Source organism: Lagopus leucura, unplaced genomic scaffold (genome assembly GCF_019238085.1).
Source record: "Lagopus leucura isolate 7727_CA_CO unplaced genomic scaffold, USGS_WTPT01 Super-Scaffold_1, whole genome shotgun sequence".
In the NCBI taxonomy this organism is placed as follows: Eukaryota; Metazoa; Chordata; class Aves; order Galliformes; family Phasianidae; genus Lagopus; species Lagopus leucura.
In genome coordinates this window covers 10,495,677-10,517,468 of record NW_024962250.1, presented here as the reverse complement: position 1 = coordinate 10,517,468, position 21,792 = coordinate 10,495,677, and the positions used below count along the sequence as shown (strand labels likewise).

The following is a 21,792-nucleotide window of genomic DNA, read 5'->3' as shown; positions in this document are numbered from 1 at the left end:
GAGGGCGCACGAGCCGGTGCGGCTGGACGGCCCCGGGGCGGGCGGGCTGGCGGTGGCGGTTAGCTCTGCCCGCGTCCGTTTAAAGCGTTAAAAAAAGGCAGTTAACGGTTTGCTGACAATCAGCAACAGCAACGATTGTTCAGCTAGCAGACAAGTGAACTGTTTTACGGCCTTTCCTACAGAAATGCCCCTCCTTCAGAATAAAACTCTCACTGTTAAAATACAGCGTCTTCTTTCTGCTGCGTTAGAGTTCTAGACATTGCTTTAATGCACACAATAAAGCACTGAACGGTGTTCCCAGATCCCTCATGCTTTCTCATAAATGACACGTTTTACATCTTATTAAAAGAAATGCTTCTGTGCGACACGTTGTAGAGCTTTGGCAGCATATTTGCTAACAGTCCCCAAAGCAATCACAGAGTAAAACAAGAGAAAGGCACCGAGGTAGGCAGATATAAAGCATCTGTCAAATAGCACAGGAGTTGTGAGGCTAGGAGAGCTGCAGAACAGCCCTATTTTAGAAGTGCACTGAACTTGTGCAGCCTCATAGATTGCTTGTTCTTGCAGCAGTAAAATCCACAGCACTTCTCTGGAGGACCCAGCAGTACATACACTGCATACTCACCGCTCACTGAGCGCTTCATTTTTAAGAACCCAAGGTACAAACCGAGAGCAGCATACCTTATTGCCTGCATTTATTAACTTAAAATAAACAGAGATAACATTTAATCTGTTTCACAATGCTGTATTGGATTATAACAACTCAGAATGTGTTGAATTATTTCAATAAGGTATCAGCGGGCTCTGCTGACTTCCTTAGGAGATTTTCTTAGGAGCATCCAAAGCCAGAGCTTTGTTGGTCTTTGCGAAGTGCACGGTAGTAGATTTTGTCTCAGCAGTAGGTGTTATATAGCAACTACTGGCATTTGCAGTATTTGAAACAACCACTAACTCCTTCTGTGGAATCAGGCCTTATCCTCATAAACCATTCCCCTATTTCCTTTTTATAATATATGACAAGAATAACTCCAAGAACAACAGGAAAAACAAGGCCAACTACTCCTATTCTTGACCTCCGAAAAAGCTGCTTGGATGGAGGGGGCCCGCTGTCGATGCTACCTCCAAATCCTTCCCGCTCACAATATGGAGGAGCCCAACCATACTCGCAGTGACAGTTCCTAAGATTGTTACACACTCCTCTGTTATGGCACTTTGTTATGTTACAATCATAATTCAGCACTGAAATATCGGTACATGTCCTGTCAATACAAATCTTGTTGCTGCCACACCTCGTGCCATCTTCCACAGCCCCCAAGTCAGCTACAGGCATCCCTGTGTGATAGTCAAGACCCCAACACTTTTTACCTCTGGCAGGGGTTTGGATGACTGTTATGTGGTTCTGCAAAGAGGGCAACTTGGGTATATTTTCACACTGTAGCCTACCACATAAGGCATCCTCAACACTGCACTTAGTAAAATGAATACCGTTACGAATACCACAATTTCCAAAACGGTCACCTCGACTATTCACTTCTTTGAAGCAATCTAAAGGAGCGGGCCTGGCTTGTTTGCCAAAAAGATGCTTGCATTGTTTACCGTGGGAAGAACATTTTCCTTTGTAGCAATAGGCACCATCTTCGCAAGGGGCTCCATCTTGTACATACAGGTCTGGCTTGCACCAAGGCGAGGTCCCATTGCAGTACTCCGGCAGGTCGCAGTTACCGGTACGTGCTCTGCAGAGTGTTCCTGCTGGAAGGATCTGACAGCCCTTGCAACATTTTCCAGAAGCACAAACTGAACCTTCAGTCAACGTGCAGTTAGGGTGACAACAAGGATCGTTTCTGCAGTCTGATTTTGAACCACAGTCGCACTGCTCTCCACTTTCTACTATCTTATTCCCGCAGTATTCACGCTTCAGAGTATAGTAGCTGCCAAGTGCTGGTGATTGACGCAGGCAGCTACCACCACTCCCAAGCAGATCAAAGTAGTCTTTGTAACTGCAGTCACTGAATGCGTCGGTGTCAGATTCACTTTCGTACATAATGCACCTCTTCCGCCTGCATTTACAGTGCCGTTCATCATGACGCATCCCAAGATTATGGCCCAGCTCATGGACAAATGTGACAATAAATGAAGACAGCCTCCTGTTGGTGAAGGAATCAACTGCTGCTGACCACTGCCTGTCACATATGGACCCCAGATATGCCAATCCCAGGCTTTTTCCAAAGCCCTGAAATGCAAATAAGTGAGCAACATCATGGCGCATCCGTGGATATAGGTCTGTTTTTCGCCATTTGTTAAAGTCTGAAAGTGCCTTGTTTACAGAGTTAGTAATGTTTATAAGATTGCCTTTGGTCCAAATCTCCAGTCCAACAAGGAACAGTTGAACAGAAAGCTGGTCATACAGAGAATCTCCAATATTGACAACTTCGAGGACTTGCCTCAAGACTTTGGATTCATTCCTGTCTGACCTCACAAACCGCACGTTGTCCACGACCACTACTAACTTCACATACCTGGTATGTGTCCACCAGTCCTTCAGCATGTACTTCTCCTCTGTTCGTGGAGCCTGAAGCCAGGGCAGCACAGTCTTTTGGTACTGCAGCTCTGTGGGGGTCAGCCCGCACGTGGGGCCCATAGGGTCGCTGTCTGCCTCCATGCGGTAGAGCATATGCTGAAAGGCTGGATCATCAGGGATGGGCTCGATCTCGTAGGTGCTGCCTTCCATCCAAAGCACTCCACGGAGGCCCCTGCCGCAGGTGCCGAGGGCCACCAGGGAGCCGGGACTTCCCTGCACCTCACCTTGATAGAAGCAATTGTCCTGAACGTAGACATGCTCCTCCCGACGTGCCCCATCCTCGCCATAGGTGACCAAAGTGAAAGGCTGGGAGGCCAGGCCCTTCCTGGGCCGCAGGCGCAGGACCTGTGGCCTCCCCTGCACCTCCAGCCAGTAGGAGACAGTCAGGGGGTTGGTATCAGCCCGGGGGCTCAGCTGTCGTGGCACTGTCACCCACACACCGGTGACACGAAGTGGCCCAGGCTCATCATCAGGGGTGGTGGAGCACCCCACCAGGCCCAGCAGCACCACCAGCACCAGCAGCGTCTCCATGGTAACTGCACAGCGTTGCCCCGCGCTCTGTTTGTGAGGGGCCGGAGCTCGGAATGGAGGAGCCACCTTCAGGTCTAGAACTGCACCTTAAGTGCCTGCCCTTCCCTTGGGAGGTACCAGGGAAGATCAGCAACATGGCAGCCTCCTTTGCCTTCTCCATCAGGAAATGACACCCCACTGCCTAGAGGTACATCTTGGATGGCCACAAAGGCACCTCAAGACAGCCATCCCCTGCTCTGTGAGTACAGGCATAGGCTCTTGTGGAAGACTAAACAGAACAAAACAAGCAAACTCACAGCTTTCTACAATCCTCATTTATCCTGCATAGACATAAGAACTCTGTGTGAGGAGGGGCCCCAGCTAAGTTTCATGCTCCTAGTCATCCACGTCTGCACTGAGTGAACAGATCATACAGTTAGACCACCAGAAAAAAAAAATCTTAACATTTCAAACTGCTGCAGATAAGCAGGCAAACTATTTTCTTATCTTTTAGTATATGTATCACTATACAGTCAGGACCAGAAACTACGTGGTTCCATTATTAAACTCACTGCAGGTTATTTGGGTGGGGGTGGAACATGTAAACAGTTTCACATTGTGTTGAACATCTCAAGCAAGCCCTCTGGCAGCAAGATTTCATAAAGAGAGATGACACTTTGTTCTGACTAACACTGCACTTTGTATTCTGATTAAGAATAAATGAGAGGGAGGTAGATTACCATTGTATGACAATGAACAGGTTGGAATTAAAAAAAAAAAAAAGACTGACCTTATAAAAGAGCAGAGAAGAAAGTTTGCATCAATCCATAGCTACTTCAGCAGCAGAAACATTTGTTTGGCAGCTGCAACTGGCCTTCTTTGTATGCAGCAGTGCTTTCAAACTTTTTTTTTCATGCGGTCATCCCCTAAAATTTTCAATGGAGGTACAAGCTCTTATGAAACTGAATCTTAGCAAGAGATTTGCTTTTCTCACTTACCTGCTGTGAGTCTTTATGAACAGGTCACAAACTCACAGCGGTCTTGAGGACCACAGGTTGAAATCCACTGTCCTAACAGAAAGAAATGAAATTTCTGATTGTTGAGATGAATAGTACTACGTCATACCTCATTTCACTGGGAAGATTTCCTGTTACTACCCAGACATCCATAATCCACATTATGCTGCAGAAGGACATTCATCAAATAACTGATCATTTGTTTGTCCTGTATATGAATACAGGACTAAAACAACACTTGATCCAAAATTTATGTATCTCTCCAAGGAAACATGGCAAACATGCACTGATTGTTCAAATGCCATGTAATTTATTTATTTTTTAAATTAGGGAAAGGTTATCAAAATACAAAGTATGGGTGCAGGTGGCAAAGAGAAATGAGTAAGCATAACGCATGGTCACATCTTACTTGGTAAAGAGCAGAAAAGACTGTGTTTGTGACACATTTCAGATACTGTTAACTTTAAATGGTGAAGGGAGATAGCAAGGCTCCCTCTCTTCCTGAAATCTGGCCAGATTTTTGCAGTGCATATGCATACATACATATCTGTTCATGTGGATATGTATGCAGACATGTGCATCTTCAGGCTATCAGGAGAATGTTTTTATTAGATTTTTAGGTCATCTTCAATTCCTTCATCCCTCTGATTTGGACTAAGAAAAGCCCTTTTAAAGTCTGAACAGTTATTAACTAAGAGCAAAAGTAAAGAAAAATGTATTTCCTTTGTACAACCAAATACCTCCAAAACGAAGTGACAGTAAAAATTTTGGAACTGCTTATTTCCCTTTCATCTATAAGCTTTACAAATACGGAATGTCCTCTGAAGGACTTTGGACTTCAGTGCTCAGGCTCAGACTAAGAGATACCGTATAAACACCAGAGGGAAAAAAGACTTAGATTCTCATACACCAAGAAACATAACTGACTAAAAGATAGCATTTTAGCAGCAACTTTGATTTTAGCAGTAATAACTGATATAATTACACTTGAGCAAGTAAATATCAAAGCTCATTTAACCAGTAAAGTTGTTTCAGAATATCTTGTCAGCAAATAATAGGATCAGACAAGATTCCAATTCCTCACTCCCTCATGCAGTAAGCCTTCAGCATTGAAAGATGGCTACTAAGAAATCAACACATTAATCGATAACATCTCCCATTGCTCTATAATATAATTTGTGCTTCTACAGCTCTTGATATTTTTTGCAGAAGAGATCATTCTTCTTTGGGAAAAAAATAAAAAATAAAAAAATAAAAAGGCTTACTGCATTCTACTTCACATTTTCATGCGTGGAAACTATTTTCTATCCTTTCAATAGCTTATATGCTGGCATTAACTCAAGCTGGATCAGAGCAGAAGACGATCCTTTTTAATGTCCTCAGTCTGACACTGACCAAAACCAGATGCATCTGCAGAAAGCAAAAACACTGTTAAGAGAGGCAAACACAAGGACAGTCCACCCCCCCTAAGTTTTACTCTCATCTCTAAATCAGGTCAAATTCTGAGCATGAAGTGCAGTGATTCATTTTAAATGCAACTCCATTCAGCTTCATTAACTTGTCCGTGTATTCTTACAATGCAAGACAGAACAAGGTATCCTATTTGCTTCACAGCACTCAGTTTTATAAAGGGCCAATATTTTTCTTTCCCAGGAAAGTCTTGGTCTTACCAATGGCTTCATAAGAGATTTTTTTCCCCATCTTACTCATGTTTTCGCCAATCTTCAAATCCTTTTCTTTGGCAAAATTGTTCCAGTATTTGTGCTGTACAACACACTGTACTGAAGGGGTAGCCCACTTAATGACAGATTTTGTGCTTGTACTAGCATCCACATTGACCATTTTTACATGCTTTCAACAGTAGACAAGGTATCCTTCCTATGCTAGTAATTTCAAATCTTTCTTTGATACACAAATATTTAATTAGTCTCCCAAACTGAAATAAAACCCTAAATCTTCATTGCAGTGCAATCTAGTCATCTTTCTTAGCTAAGCTTTTCCAAATAGCTTATAGGTTCTAGTGATATGAATCACTGCATAGAATTAAGCTGCCTTAACAGCCCCTTTTCAAGAACTTCATCTGAATATCAGAAATTCAGTGGGGAATCTTGAGGCTCCTCACCACTCATGCCTCCTTTCTACCATACAGGTGAGCAAGATGATGGTTTTGGCACTTCTCAAGCTCCTTCCTTTCAAAGGAATTTCTTTAATAGGAGAAATAAGCAAAACTTTTATTCTAAGCATATTCATGCTTCCTTGTAATTATTCAAGGTTAAACAATTAGCTCCAGCTTGTTTTGAGCATTCCAGAATAACTGCTCTCTCTATAGTTAATAGTTCACACTACCTTATTACCTGTTTCCATCAACATTTCAAGGAATAGCAGTTCAAATGCCACCCACGTTATATAAAATGAAGGTAATACACACTTAAGTACACTGATGTATCAACAGCAAACAGCTCTTGGCTTATCTGTATTTGCTTTTACAGTTTTGGATTAAAGGGCAAAAATTCTTTCCACTGTTCAATAGCTATTCCATCAGAACTCTTCATTAGTTACTAAATCAGAAAACAAGGCTTCTCTTACAACTTCAAAATAAATCTGAGGAAACGATAGAAGTGTATCTTTGTCTTCCTTCCTATCTACATTCTATATCCTACGTACAGCTCTTTTTGTCACATCCTAGAGTTTACCTCAAGAAAGATGACAACAGTTGAGAAAAGAAAACAAGCTACTTTGTTTCGTTACTTTGACAAAAGCAAAAAACAACCCAATGGTCATTTCTTTGCAATGGGTGGCTTCTTATCTTTCTCTGCAGGGCAAAAAAAAAAAACAAAGTTGTGTAAACAGCATGGCTAAATAAAATGCTCTTTGCAATGTTCAACTGCTCTACCTCCTCAGGTCTAAAAGGCAGATGACTAATCAAGGTGGTAAAACGCAGCAAAAAGGTGCTAGAAGCACAGAGGAAGAGATGCATAACTGATATATTTGGGAGAAAGCAAGGAAAGGAGAAACATAAACAGCTTCACTCCAATAGTGCAACATTAGGACGTTCTAGCTTATTTTATGCAACAAGGAATCCCCCTCAACACTAACTTTTTAATCATAAAAGATTAAAAGCTAAACCATTAAGTAAAAGAAACATCCAAGAACCCTTACAGACTGAGAACAGTTTGACACCTAATTACGTGGACTTGAGTCTTCAGTTATCAAATTTCTGATGCGCGTCCCAAGCATACTAAAGGCACAGCAATTTACAGCAAACAGCCTAAACTCTTTAGGCAAACCTGCCTTCCTCAAAATAGCCCATAACATATTTCAACATCCAAACAAAACAAAATTGCTGCTTGCACCTATGGTATTAATTGCTAATAAAGAGGAAAAGCATTCTAGCAATCAGGATTTTATTAACTGAGATATAAGGTGAATTGTTTGTTACTGTTGTATTAAAGGGGTTTTTTTTGTTTGTTTACATAGCAAACCAAGACACAAGGAATGCAAGGGTTTGTAGATTTCAGGAGGCTGCAAAATACATCTCTGTAAAAATCGTTCCCAGAAGCCAATATTCAAAATAAGATGAAAACTGAAAACACCTTACTTAAGGCAGCTCACATCCTGCCATTAACATTTTCGTAACAGATTTCTACAGAAAAAGCTGTTACAGGGACTGGAATTCCTGAAATGTCACAGTCTCGGTTGAAGAGCGTAAATATGAAGGACGGGAGTTGGACTCTGCTGTTTTCCAGGTATTGACTGATCCAGACATGCATCGACTTCACCCTTCACTGTAGTCTCATCCGTTTTTCAGGTGGTCCTTTAGCAGCAGCACTCTGCTGAGCATTCTTTACAGTCTCTTTCTCCTCTGTCTTGACAGCTTCAGGGGCTGGTTCTGGCTCCTTCTTTATTTGATCCACTTAAGAAGTAACAGCAAAACAGGGTTAAACCGCCTACTTTTATTCCCAAAATATTTTTCCAAGTGTTTAGAAAATATTGATTTCAAAAGGATAAAATTAGTTTCAAAGGTTTAAGAACTAAGGAATAAATTCATGCCTATACAAGTTAAAAAAAAAAAAAAAAAAAATGGAGTGGATGAAAAGATCTAGTTTATGCTTTTCCTGTTTTGAAGTTGCTTCAGATCAACTAAAAGCCTTCACATGCTTTCCTGAGCAACTTGCCAAAGTCACTAGGATGCTGGACTGACCAAATTATTCTTTTCCTCTTTTACCTTTTCCCCGTCTGCTGCTTTCAAAGACTATTTCTTGCATTTGGACCTTCAGATAACATAGCTCTTACAAATGGAAAGGGCAGGACATCTTCCAGACAGGGAGCAGAATACGCATTTTTCCTATTTCTTTCTTTCTATCTTCTGTACTCTTTTATTTGCACAATTCAACAATGCCAGAAGAATCCCTAACCACCTCAGTGGCAACAGTGAAAAGCTCATAGGGCAACAGGAAGACTTTACCACACATCACATTTTTTTTAGATCTTGTGATAATATTAGAGATTTACCTGGAATGGGCTTTTCTCCAGGCTTTTGCTGTGGGGGAGGAAAAAACAACACATCAGTGGAAATGAAGTCTTAATGCTTGACCCTTCCTACTATTCACTTAAGAACGCACACCAAGCAATGCTGTTACACGCATGAGTTGAAGGAAGAAGGGAAGGCTGTTGAACAGATCACTAAATACACTTAAAACAAAATCCAACTTTTGAACATCAAGATTTAATTTTTTTTTAACATCCAGTTTTTCCTCAGACAGCTGAAAAGGACTAAATGAAAAAATGCTCAGCCGTCCTTCTCAATATCTGAGGAGCAGTTTCCTGAGTTGCTGTAGAAATTATTTTCATTACTCTCAACCAGAAGACACAATGGTACAAAGAACTATTAGAGACTATCAGAGGTAATCACAACAACCTCACAGAATGCTGAGAATTTCCACACTAATTAATGAGCACCCAGAACAATGGGGTAACCAGAACACAATAGTTGTGGTGATCTGATTCAGCTCACAAAACAGGAAACTGTAAGCACCAGCAAAGTCAGATAGCTGACATTTACAGATCCTCTACAAATAGATAAGGAACTGGTGCAATGCAATTTGCCCTCATCGTTTTGCCAAGGTCTTAACTCCTGCAATTACTGAGGGGATTCCCACACTCAAACCAAAGCTTTCCATTTCAAACTTATTACTTGTATTATCATTGTAGAAAGCACAGAAGATTCCCACTGTGAGTTTCAGCTGTTTATGACTGCCTTAAGTTCTGACTAAGTTACAATAATACTGTGGCTTATAGCTGTCATACCTGAACAAATTTGGGTGGAAACTTTTGTCTTAGGTCTAGAAGCAAAGCATCTACCCGATGCCTTTGGAAAATAGAACTTGGTTCTTCTTTCTTCTTCGCTTTTGGCTTAGCTTTCTCTGCAAGTACAAAAATGTAAGAGGAAGCTAATGAAAAGTTTTGTTCTCTCAGCAGCTCTCTGATGTACACAAAGTTGGAATGCAACTCTCCTCTTAACCTCAGCTCCATTTTCTCTTCGGCTTGTTGGGGTTTTTTTGTGGAAGACAGGTTAAGAATAATTTTATACCTCAAAACAAAGTGTACTTTGGTCACCAGTAGGTTGAAGTTGGGTCCATTGTGTTGACACATAGCTTACCATTTTATTTCCTATCCATGTCTCACTGTCTATCCCCATCAGCAAGATTCTTTCCACTGGCAGAGAGCACCAACTTACTCCTCAGACAGAACATCTCCACACCATCACTGTGTGCTGCCTCAAGCTTTTACCTCCCACCCTGCCTATACTATCTTTTCTTTCTCTCAAGAGACAAGGAGCAACTAAGAATCATACCTCGTTCTTCCTGGTCTTTGAAATGCCACCAATAGCCTTTTGATGGGTGATAGCGACAATAGGACATCGCTTCTTCAAAAGCAGACTGAATTCCATGTACAGCAGTGAGCTTTTAGAACAAAGTAACATAAGTCAGTGTTCAGAATTTAAGGAGAAAGTACAGTACAAGTTTTTGTAAGCAATGATTTTAAGATTAGCATTCTATATTCATTTATGCTATGAAAGAGACCTGGGACAGCTAGTTTTGGACTAAGAATGTAATTTCTTGCAAAGGATCTCATAAAACCAAGGTTTTTTCTTTTCCTACATTGACAGAGCAAAAGCTTGCATAAAAGCAGTTTATAAGATCAGTAGAAACAAAAAACTCAGGAGTTCAATTTAAAGAGAAATCCATATTAATTTAAAAAGAGAAGTTTCATTAAAAGAAATACCACATTACCATAGTATGAACATTTCAAAGCTGAATGTTTAATTACTGTTTCATATATATTTATCACTTAATTTCTCTTTTGATTATTTGAACCTTGTGTTCTGACAGTTGTCAACCTTCAGTTATTCTGATCCCTTAATTCTTGAGGTATGCATCCTACTTCTTGGACCATGCTGCACTCTGCCAGGATCTTCCATTTCCATGTGGAATACAGACCATATTAACTGGTAGCATTTCTATTAAGCCCGTGCATGCTATGCATACACATAGCATACCACTACAGTGAAAAAAAGTTTGAAAAGCCTGAGGAACTACAGAAAATAAAAGCAGATACAAACTGTTTACACATATATAAAATGTTCAGAACACTTACAACTCTGGAGTTAATGACAGACCCTAAGTCGGGTGCCTGATAAATCACTCCAGCAATAATATAGTAGTCAGCCAAAGGAATAACTGTGGGGAGGAGAAAAAAAAAAAAAAAAAAAAAAAAGGCATGATCAATTTAAAGTTCTGGCTAAAGACTCCATATTTGCTGCTGAATTTCTGTAGTAAAAATAGAAACTGCAATCCTTCTGATCAACAAGCTGTGTCTTTTTACGTCTTTCCTTACAGGTGTTTTATTTGTACTCTATTCGTCTAAGGGGAAAAGCCCCAAGGTCTGCTTTACAGAGAGGAGAGCATCAGACTTAGGTCTTTCTCTATTTCAAGCAAATAACTGATCCTAGCAGAGTTGGCATTTTCAGAGCTATGCAGGAGAAATCAAGTGAACTGCAAGTGGAAATAGTTCCATCAGTTGTTCCCGCTATCAGTAATCAAAAGATCATTTGTCTGTAGTCTGTTCTCTCCAACCTTAGCCAAATTTCCCAAGCCCAATGGCAGTGAGCATGCACAAAGCACACTTTCCTAAATTCATAACATTCTGCCAAAAAAAAAAAAAAAAAAAAAAGCCTTCCAAAGCCATTTGTTAAATCAGGTTTGGGAACAACTTCTACTAACTGATTGAAAATACCTGTTTGTTAGGCCTGCAGTGCAGAAAAACATCACAATTGTCTCCATAACATTCTATGGAACGGGCTTCAGTTTGGAAACTAACAACGCTGTCAGCTTCACATTCCCAAGACTCTGGTCTGTGCACTCATTTGCTCTGGTTCCTCCATCTGCTTTAACTCATTTTGTTTCAACCTTTTTACTGACAGGGCCCAATGCCTCCCGTATTTGCATTTTACGAAGCTTGGACACCAGCCTAAATTAACAGGCCAAGACAACTGGGGACACATCACAGCCAGTAAAAAGAAAGAGGAGTTCCTTCTCAGATTTCCCTAGAAGCACAAAAAGACAGAACAGCAGCACTGCTGCCTCACAGCTTAACACAAGTAATGCGGAAGCCAAACTCTACTCTTGATTTAAAAGGTGTCTAAGCACAAGATTTCGATACGCTAGACATGAAACCTTTAACCAAGAAACAACTGGAAAATCCATTAAAGGTGGAATTACATGTGCTCTTTTCCAGTACAAAACTACGATATTAAGAGCCACTATCTGATACAAGCACATAAAAAGCATTGCTGGTAAGTCAAAGTCCTGTGCAACAGCAAAATGCACGTGCAGAGTCTCAGTTAGTAAACATAAAGTTAAAAAGTAACTAGCATTATCATGCTCTTCTTTTCTGCTTATTCTGAAATAACCTAAAATATTTTGCATGTATACAGAATAAAACTACTGAAATGTGATTGCTTTTTTTTCTTTTTTCACACATGCACAACAAATTCGAGGTTAAAAAAGGAATACTGAATCAGGTTGCACACAAAGGGAAGAAAAAACAAAGGTATTTCACTTAGAACTTGTAAAGATCTAATGATTTCAATGATTTCACAGTACCCTGGTCTCAAAAGAACAAGGAAAACAAGATCTGTATCACCTCATGGTCATTTTTCAGATAGGTCTTCTTCCCTTACTGACAAGATGCTACTCAGTCTACCCAAACCACAGCTGAAGGTGGAAACAGCACGGAATTAAAAAATGACAGAAAAAGAACCATGAACAAGCTCTCTCCCTAATCAATGGAAATCACAGCTCACTCCCAATTGCATACTAGCCACTTCAGATGATTACCTGTAATTAAACTAAGCTCATCAGCTCCAAGCAAAGATATAATTAGCCTTACATTTAAATAATTAAAATGAAAAGTCCTAGAGAGCCAAACATATAAGATATTGCATGAATGCTACCACCACTTTCAGAATACACCGCAGGGCAGTACTTTCTCACTGCACTCATCACATTTCACCACGAGATGGCAGCCCCAGCTATGAGCTCACCAGAGGTCACTAGTGACAAAATACCCCCACCACACCTCCAGCACAAAGCCTCATAACCTTCCACCTAAATTTAGGATGAAGGCAGAAAAGGGGAGTCAGAAGTGTTCAAGCAAATGAGGAATACAGAAAAGAGATTAACCGGTCGGCCTTCTCAACAGTGGCAAGAACTAAATGGCCTCACCTTGTGTTGGAGATTGCCTTTGCTGCTTTCGGATAATGAAGAGAATGGGCTCTTGAGCGTGAAGGAGGATGTACTCCACTCCAACCATCTGGCTGAAACAGAAACAATCTGAATAATTATCTTTCTCAAAGCAAAATCTGTGGGATGTGAAGAGATATCAAGGGCCTAGCACTATAGCAATAATGTTCTCAAGCTTTCTATAATCATTTCTCAAGCTATTTCTAAATAAAGACATAGGATTTCATAGCACTTCCTGATCTAGCTGTCAAAACCCACACATGCACCTGCACATAACCTATACCTGCATATACAAACGACACTGCAACAATCTGGCACATCTAAACTGGACACACTAGCAGTCAAACAGCAAGGGAAACAACACAATCTATTAGCATAAAGATGCCATTTAAACACAGAAAAAGGATCAGTGTATGATGTGACTATCTGCATATCTCATTTGAAAGCCCCTCTACAACCACATCCAAACACAAGTGGCTTTACCAATGAACATTCAGCTCAGTTTGCACATTCCTTATTATACTGTAGAGTCTTCCAATAGTCCTCTAACATCTCACTTGTGCTCAGTGCAGCAGATGGGAAACTGCAGAGAAAGTTAACCTGCACATGCTGCCATCTCATTACACAACCATCTGTGACCAGTTTATTTACAACGTCCCATAATTTCATCTTCCATACTAAAAAGCCAGCTCCTAAGAGGAGTTATGTACTAATTATGGCATGCAGCCAGTGTGATTTAGAATCACGGACTACTTACGAACACAAAAGTATCCCCTAACATAAACCCTACTGACTGTAGGAAAAAAACCATTTAAAGCCATTACCATCACTGAGCTTCTGTTGAGCTGGGAAGACGAAAGTCAGCAGCTTTTCTAATTAGAAACATCTAAAAGGTGATTTACAAGAATCGCTGCATGTAGCTGGAATGCTTCAAAATCAACACTCCTTGAGATAGCATTGAAGGAAGTAGAAAGTAACTAAATATAAAAAAGTAAAAATTAAAAAAAGGAAAGAAAGCTGGGCTCCCAGGCAAGTGGTGGGACTACAAAGCTCAGGAGAGAGAGAAGCAGAAGGTTTCCAGCATGCTTCCATTCAGTCATCAAAGATGGAGGGACACAGTGTACTAGTAGGAAGCGAACTGCAACTTACTTCAAGTGGTCCAGGGTCATCCGCTGCATTTTGACAACTTCATTATTACAAGTTCGGTCATAGAACGGGTTACTGCGCTCCGAGAAGTAGTCCAACACACTGCCATTGTTTAGTATTGGAATCCAGGCACTGTCAACCCAGGAAATTCCCAAGAGGTTATCTGGGAAGAGAAACCCTTCGTTGAGTACCAAGGCTACAACCATCACCAACAGTAAGCTGCCACCAGCTAATGATCACAGCAGGTGCAACACAGCCCCGTGCAAACCAATTCCAATTATAAACACATTTTATAGAGTTCTGTTGTAGGTACACAGCAGAAATACATCTTAACTATGGTGTTTTTCTTTCCTTGACTCCTAGCTGTTGGTATACCTTTAACGGCTCAAGATGGGAGTCAGTAATCGGGATATTGCATAACAGCCTAATTATACTCATATAAGCCTAATTAATAGTATTATATAAGGCTTATTTGATGAACAAGAGTACTAGCTGAGTAGAGAGCACATGAAAGGCATAGTTCCTTTCAAAACACAGAAGTCAGGCAAGTTGAATTTATGTTACTACGTTAGAATCTGTTGCTGAAAAAAAAGAAGTTATTAACCTTACACTAAATCTGAGCCTGGTCATGTTTTAAACTGTTTATTTCTGAGAAAAAATAGTTTTGAAGTCCTAAACGACAGGACTGAAAACAAGACAAAAAGTTAGAGAGCCCTACTGATTAAAGCAAAGAGTTTTCTTCTGATAAAGCCAGTGAATAAATTACTGAGTGAAACAGAACAGCAGCATTGGTAACATTTCTAAGATGCTGTTATTACAATGCTGTTATTACAATAAGTCTCTCTGATATCACAGCAGCAATGTGTTTCAAAACACCAATGTGTTTCAAAGATACAGGTGAAATCTGTAATAAACAAACCCCCCCCAGAAACGATGGAAAGAAAGATGCTATTTTGGGTATGTGTTTCTCAGCTGTCACGAACAAGAGATCCTACAGTAATTTGCCAAATTGCTTGTGGCAAATTACTTACTGCATACCTCAGTGGGTTTTACAAAAATCCGTCTATGCAAATGTTCACAATTACACACACTCAAAAAGAGCTTTTAAAAATGACATATGCTCTATTATATGCAAATCATTCCACACCAGGTACATCCCTCCAGATGTGGGAACATTTAAATGTACGTCCTTGGCATTTTATTACCGTGCTGTAGCACAATTACATTCGTGAAGCACTCGAATAGCCAAAGTTACAGTCTGACCAAAGAAACCACTGGCAGCAATTGGTTCTACAGACAACAAATCCGCTACCACTGAAGATCCATGGGGTGCCCTGAAAAAGCACCACCAGCACCACGTAAGTGATGGGACCTGTAAGTGATGGTCTCTGAATACTGAGCTGAAATTCCCTTCTCACAGGAATCACTCTTCTACTTCCATGCACTAATATACCCCTCCTGAAAGCACACTCAGCACTCCGCTGCATTGTATTGTAGTTCTGTGACAGCTCTGCACGCTCAGGGTCGGACAGACACATCCCGAAGCAACAGCTCACACCTAATCAACTGCTCCTCGGAGCAGCTGCTAAGAAGGTAACGCTGCCCGCTCTGTAAATATACACACTGACGGTATCCACAATCACCGATAAACCGGGGGGAGACAGAGCCGAGCAGCGCAGCCCGAGCCCGCCCCGCGCCCAAGCATCCCGCCTGCAGACCCAGCTCCCGCCCCAGCCCCTCCGCCCCGCACCTCGCACGTCCACCGCCGCCATGGTCCCGGCGCCGCCAGCCCGCCGAGCACCGGAAGTGGGGCAGAGCGGCGCCGGCACGCCAGCCGGAAGTCGAACGCCGCCACGGCGGGACGGCACGGCGCCGCGCAGCGCCGGCAGTCCGGGAGAGCGCCCCCTAGCGGCAGGGCCGGGCCTCCGCCTGCCCGGGCTCGGGCCTTAGGAGGGGCTTTGTGCTGAGGGGCGGCTCTTTAATGCTGTCAGTCTTTAATGGCACGGAACGTCAAAAATCAAAGCTCACCTTAATTTTCCAGCGCTCTCATTTCTGAGCCCTTGTTTTTGTTAGTGAGATCGTACTGTGTGAACATGCTTTTCCCCCATTCAATTCCGATATGAGCACACTGCAGACGATGGTTTATACCAAATCTCTAATTACACGGCAAGACCAGCTGAGGCACTGCTGGGAAGAACTGTTCATTTGGTAGCATTCTCACCTTTACTGCAGGATGAAAGTCTGGGATTTTTTTCCTTAGCTTTCTCTGAAGCAGGAGTCCTAAAGAGTGCTGCTGTGCTGTCTTTTGTAGCAGGAGGTGTGGGTTACAGGTGGGGATCTGATCAATTCTGCAGGTAAAATGAGGAATTTATGCCAGTTGCCTTCAGTGTCAGAGAAAGGCACCTGCAGGAATGGACAGTCAGACCTATTCACAAAGCATTCGTGTGTTTTAAAAATGCATAAAACACATGGATAAAAATAGGTACCTTTTCATGCCCTAGTGTTTTGATGTCAAGTGGAATTAATTTTATGTATTTCTGCTATCAGAGCTAATGAGGAATATTGTCCCGCTATGACCCTCTGTGCTAGGCACTGTATGTACGACACACAGAATAACAGAGACCGCTCCTAATTTACAATCTTCTTTATCCGCAGTGGATGTGGGATTGGCTCCGATCGCATTATGGGTACGGAGGGGACGTTAGCAAGGACTCCCTTTATGGTCTCACATAAACAGAACTAAATTGAGAGGACTCTGTCTACTAATGGTAGTCTTTGTGCACATCTCCACAGACCACAAAGGCAGAAGTAATAATGTAGCTGTATGTCATCAGGTAAAAAGCATTGTCTCTGTATCCTTGTCATTATACCCTGGGTAGTTTCCAAAACATATCAGAGGCTTCAGAACAAGGAGATCATCACAGAGCTTTGGATTCTGCCAACCTATGAGTGAACTGTAATAGTAACAAGCTCCAAGTCCCATTGACTGTTCTGTGCAACTCTAGCTTTCATCTGAATTGCAAAGGAAATTTAAGTTCCTGTCCTAACACAAAATTGCAGGGCTTGAACTGCATATGAAATGAGTGAGTTGCTACCAGTTCTATATTAAATAGGAATGGAAAAATGTTTCTTTTTGTAAGAACCAAGTAGTGCTAGAAAATTATAAGCAGTGCAAGGAAAATGCTAAAACCACAACATCCACAACATCTTTAAGTGGGAGGTTTAATTGGGCTACTATGAATATGTTTCCCTTAATTTGTATTATCATTTTGCTGGTAAGATTTCCTTGTTTCCATCTGGAAAATAATGAAAATTTCAATGGTATCTTTAGCTATACCACATATGTAGTCATTTATACCATAGCTTTCTGTAGGCCTCAAAATTCATTGTGGAATGATGCTTTAGAAACCTATAAAATGGACAGATTGCAGAATTCTGTTCTTCACATCCTTAATCAGGCACTTCTGCTGACTTCAAAGTCGTTAATTTCTCCTTTTGTTCAGTGCATCTGCCTGTACTTTTCCTTCCTGAGATACTGTTTTATGCACAGTTTTTATAAATGCTGCTAATCACATGCACTGACTATAGAAAAAAAAAAAAAAAAAAAAAGCCAGGCTTGTGTGATCTTTTTTTTCCTACTGGAAAAATGCCACAGGGAAGATCTAACTTAAGTGGCTGCCACGATGGCTGCAGCTGGTGCCCTCTTCAGAACTGGGTTCCCCTTGTTGCTATCAGCTCACTGCTGGAAGCATCAGGAGCCTGAGCCTATTGAGAAGAGCACTGCTCCCAGCATCCTCAGAGCATCTCACATTGCTCTATTGAGTCACGTGTTTAAAGGTACAGGGGAAAAAAAAGAAAAAAAAAAAGATAAAACCTTGGTAATATCCTAAAAGCTTCTTGAAAACTATTAATCTCCTAATAAACCCCAAAAGGCTATCTATCAAGAAGTTAATAAAGAAATGTCAGGATGCCACATGGCTGCTACAACTGCAGGCAGGAGAGGAAATGAGATCTCAAGCAAAGAAGCACCAGCTATGTCATCTGGCACGTGATCTCTTATTAATGCATCACTGACAGTCAGGATGCTGCCCTTTTTGTTTCTGCAGACATTTATAATTGGATTGAGATTGTCAGCACTGAAGCTCACTAGAGAAGAAGGCAACAAGTACAATCTGCAGGTGTGGGATCACCTCCTTGGAACAAATGGGACACATGCGTGACCCAGAAGTTGTCCTACATCCTCTGAGATGCACACGTTTGGAGACAAACAGAGGTGTCCACAGAGAAGCAGGATGATCTATCAGGCAACTGCTGCTCAGCCTCCAACTTGGATCCATTCGTTGGCTTTGCAGCCAGCTGGTATTTCATTGATACCCCATTTCCACCAAGCAGATCCGAGCCCAGGAGCAGAATCCTGACCCTGCTCAAAGCCACGGAGCCAAGGGCAGAGGGGGGAAGGAAGGCAAAGCAATCGCCCACCCGTGGAGCCTCTGTACTGCACGTGCTGGAAATAGCCACAGTCTCGGCACCACACTACATAGCAATTTCAGAATATCTTTCAGTAGGCCTTGAATGCCATTGTTTTGCAGTGCTTTATACATTTATAAATGTGGCCAAATCGTCCTTTTTATGTCTTTAGCCAGGCATCTGGCTGATCTGAAAGAAGGTTTGAGAAAAATAAGTGTCTCCACTGTGAAGAACAAAATCGGGATGTGCTTTCCTGGTTAACTGTACTCTCTGTCAAAACCAGGGCTTGGTTGGCAGCGAGCCCTGTGCTGCACAGTGGCAGCGTTCAGTGCAGCCCAGTGGGAGGAAGCAGAACAGGGCAGGCTGACCAGATCAGGAAGTGCAAAAGAAAAGCTTAATTTCATTGTTTTGAAAGAGCTGAAAAAATCAAACCAGAAATATCAGAGGCAGATCACAAATGGAACTTCTCATCATCTTTCTGCTTGTACAACTCCAAGCTTTATAATAATTAAGAAGAGGGTTTTATTCCAGCGATAATAATTCTCATCTCCGCTCTGTCCATTTAGTGACATACATTTTTTTCTCTTCAGCTTCTGTCTACCTCAGATTTCTTCACCTGCCATGAAATCCTAATGTGCTCACTTCGTCACTGACACAGGCACCTAATTGGCCAGGCAGCTCTCTGGTTGGATCCCTTTTTCCCTGCTTTCCTGTCACATTATTTTTAATACTGTGGTTGCTTGGTAACCCTAACACCTGTGCTTCCTTCCCTGTAATTTTACATGTTTCCCCCTGCAGGTTGCAATAAAAAACATTATTTCTGTCCTGACTGATGTGTTGCTTCTTCACCTGTGCTTTCACACTACCCAACACTGAAGACAGACAAGTCACTCAAATATTGATCTCAGGCTTTGTTGTTGGGTTTTTTGAACTTAATAGGGCTAGAACCACTGCTAACAATCTTTTCTGTTTGGATGAACAGGTTGAGCCGTTGACTTTACTTGCTTGCATCCCCTCAGGCCCACTTGGATCCAAATCCCTGGCATGAGATCTCCAGACCCACACAGGAAGGCACTGAGTTTGCTGTGGGGCTGGGCAGCACAACACAAGGGCGTGAAGCAGGGGTTACATCATACATTGATTCCAAGACCTGGAGAAAACAAAAAAATGTTCAGCTCAGCATCTCAGCGTGGCAGAGACTGCTCATCCCTGGGCCCAGACTGAGTGAGTTCATACTAACGGCTGAGCTAATGGAAGGCGGGAAACTCATATTTTTGCTAGGCCTGTGGGGAAAAAAAAAAAAAAAGAATTGTATGAGCTATAATAACGTGTTCCCCTTCTTTCAGGTAATACTGCACTATAGAGGATTTCCTTGCCAGATAACTGGATTCTGCTTTGGGTAGAGCAAACTTCCAGGTCAGTATACTGGTGGCACAACAGGGCAGGAGTTTACTGGAGCCTTGTAGCTTAACAGCTAAATAGCACCTCTGGCTGCTCAGCTGAGAGTTTCAGAGAGCAGATTTACCTGGTCACTAGCGTTGTGTCTGAGAGGGTGTGGGTTCTGTTGCAGAGAGCATCACTGTATGCTTCCTTTTGTTGCCCTGTGAGCTCTAAATTATGAAGTCCTCTGTGGGATAGGGAACTACTGGTACATCGGTGCTTTGTGTGGGCTCTTGGAACAACTACGGGTGTACAAGAAGTCTGTTCAAATAGTTCTGGAATGCAATTTACAGAGAAATCTCATTCTCAGGAGCATCCATCACTTCTGTTGCAGGAGTAACATACCCCCCATCATTGGCTGCATTTAAAAAAGTGGTGAATTTTCCTTTTCAAATATAGATAATCTCATATTTGGCTTCAATATATCCCAAAGAGGCAAGGTCAATCTCTTTGGTATTGGTGCTGCATTTTCCACTATCAGAGAATGCTAGTCTTGCTGTGCCACATCACAGAGCCAGAAGGTGTGACCCTGCCCTCATGACATACAATGCTGGAAGTGCTCTTGTTTGGCAAGATGATACTCTGCACATAAGAGAAACTTTCATCGGGGAATATTCACTCAACCACATCAGCCAAGTGTGGTGTGTCAATGGGTACTTGGCATAAGACTTCAGTAGGAAAGGGTAGGTTTAATTAATTAATTAAGCTCACGGCACAGAGATTCACCACAGCACAGAGATTCAGCAAACAGAAACCTTCTCTTATACCAAAGCTTAATCTGTATAACCGAAAATACCAGAGCACCTCTCTGCTTTGCACCCTGCAAAATCTGTAGGGATGTGGCAGCTTAGACAATACACTGCGATAGCTGTGCATCTAGCAAAGAATTGGTCGTGTTTTTCTGTCAGTGCAATGGAAAATGGAGCAGGAATATTTACAGATTAACAAGCAGAAGATCTTAAGTGATCATCTCCTCTGCTCCTCTTTCTCCAGTGTTTTAAATATCTCCTTTGCTGAAGAAGAAAATGTCAAGATGACAGAGCAGGAGATGCACAAATATAGCTGATCTACTGGAGTGAAGCCAAAAAAGCAAAGCTGGGCACGCGTTCCTGTAGTGCTTAGTACACTGGGGCTCTGCTGGGACACTAAAGCTATCATGATCCAGTGATAAATAATGATAATAGGAACATCAGGAGATGAATGCAGACCTGTTAAATGTCCTACAAATCTGTCCAAAATTAACATTTACCAGCAGAAATACAGCACATGACTGACCTTCATAGCTTGATTCAGTGCCATGAAGCGTAGACTGTCATCTGAAGAAACAGAAGGTAAAGCGGGGCAATGAATACCTCCATCAATAGGGCTGTTTCTCCAGGACAGCTTTCCCCAGTGCAGAACAGATTTGTAGCAATGTGTCTTGTTCACGTATCAGGCATTGCATCTAACAGCACAGTGGAGCCTATTCCCAGCATAGTCAGCCTGAGCTCTGTACTCATCATGAGCCTTACCAATCTCTACTGCCTTCACCCAGCCCCATAATATACTGTTAACTCTTGTCTGTCTGTTTCTCAAGTCTCTCAATCACGTTAAATGACTTTTCTGTTTCCAAGTTAGAACAGGATTTGGATTTAAGGGAGGTTCAGCTAAATGAGTAGCCTTCTCTTTGTATACCCTTATCAGAGCTGTGGTGAAAGAAATGTCCTTCAAACTCAAGCTCTGTGTTGGCTGGAATATCTTTTCTATGCACGTTATCCAGCTGTACAGCTCAGTATGATCATTCTTTCCTAAAAGGAGAAGGTGAGTAGAGTGAAACATTGTATAGCTTATA

The 21,792-nt window shown here is 41.8% G+C and overlaps 2 protein-coding genes across 4 annotated transcripts; both read right to left on the bottom strand.

Moving 5' to 3' along the window:
- Positions 1–116: 116 nt before the first annotated feature.
- On the bottom strand, positions 117–5,681 carry LOC122177003 (disintegrin and metalloproteinase domain-containing protein 21-like). 3 transcript variants are annotated; one of them, XM_042866055.1, is made up of 3 exons: positions 5,370–5,681; positions 3,879–4,158; positions 117–3,498 (listed from the first exon to the last, which is right to left on the bottom strand). In XM_042866055.1, the coding sequence occupies exon 3, from the start codon at positions 3,107–3,109 to the stop codon at positions 917–919; it is 2,193 nt and encodes a 730-aa protein (XP_042721989.1). In that variant the 5' UTR covers positions 3,110–3,498; positions 3,879–4,158; positions 5,370–5,681; the 3' UTR covers positions 117–916. The 3 variants fall into 3 exon arrangements, with proteins under 3 accessions (XP_042721989.1, XP_042721999.1, XP_042722008.1); XM_042866065.1 differs by having other exon boundaries at positions 117–3,377; XM_042866074.1 differs by having other exon boundaries at positions 117–3,377; positions 4,087–4,158.
- A 1,810-nt stretch (positions 5,682–7,491) lies between these two features.
- Positions 7,492–15,870, bottom strand: MED6 (mediator complex subunit 6). The gene is made up of 8 exons (XM_042866043.1): positions 15,805–15,870; positions 14,058–14,217; positions 12,891–12,982; positions 10,762–10,844; positions 9,959–10,067; positions 9,412–9,527; positions 8,617–8,644; positions 7,492–8,017 (listed from the first exon to the last, which is right to left on the bottom strand). Exons 1-8 carry the CDS (start codon positions 15,824–15,826, stop codon positions 7,887–7,889), a joined length of 741 nt encoding a protein of 246 aa, XP_042721977.1. The 5' UTR covers positions 15,827–15,870; the 3' UTR covers positions 7,492–7,886.
- Positions 15,871–21,792: the final 5,922 nt, after the last annotated feature.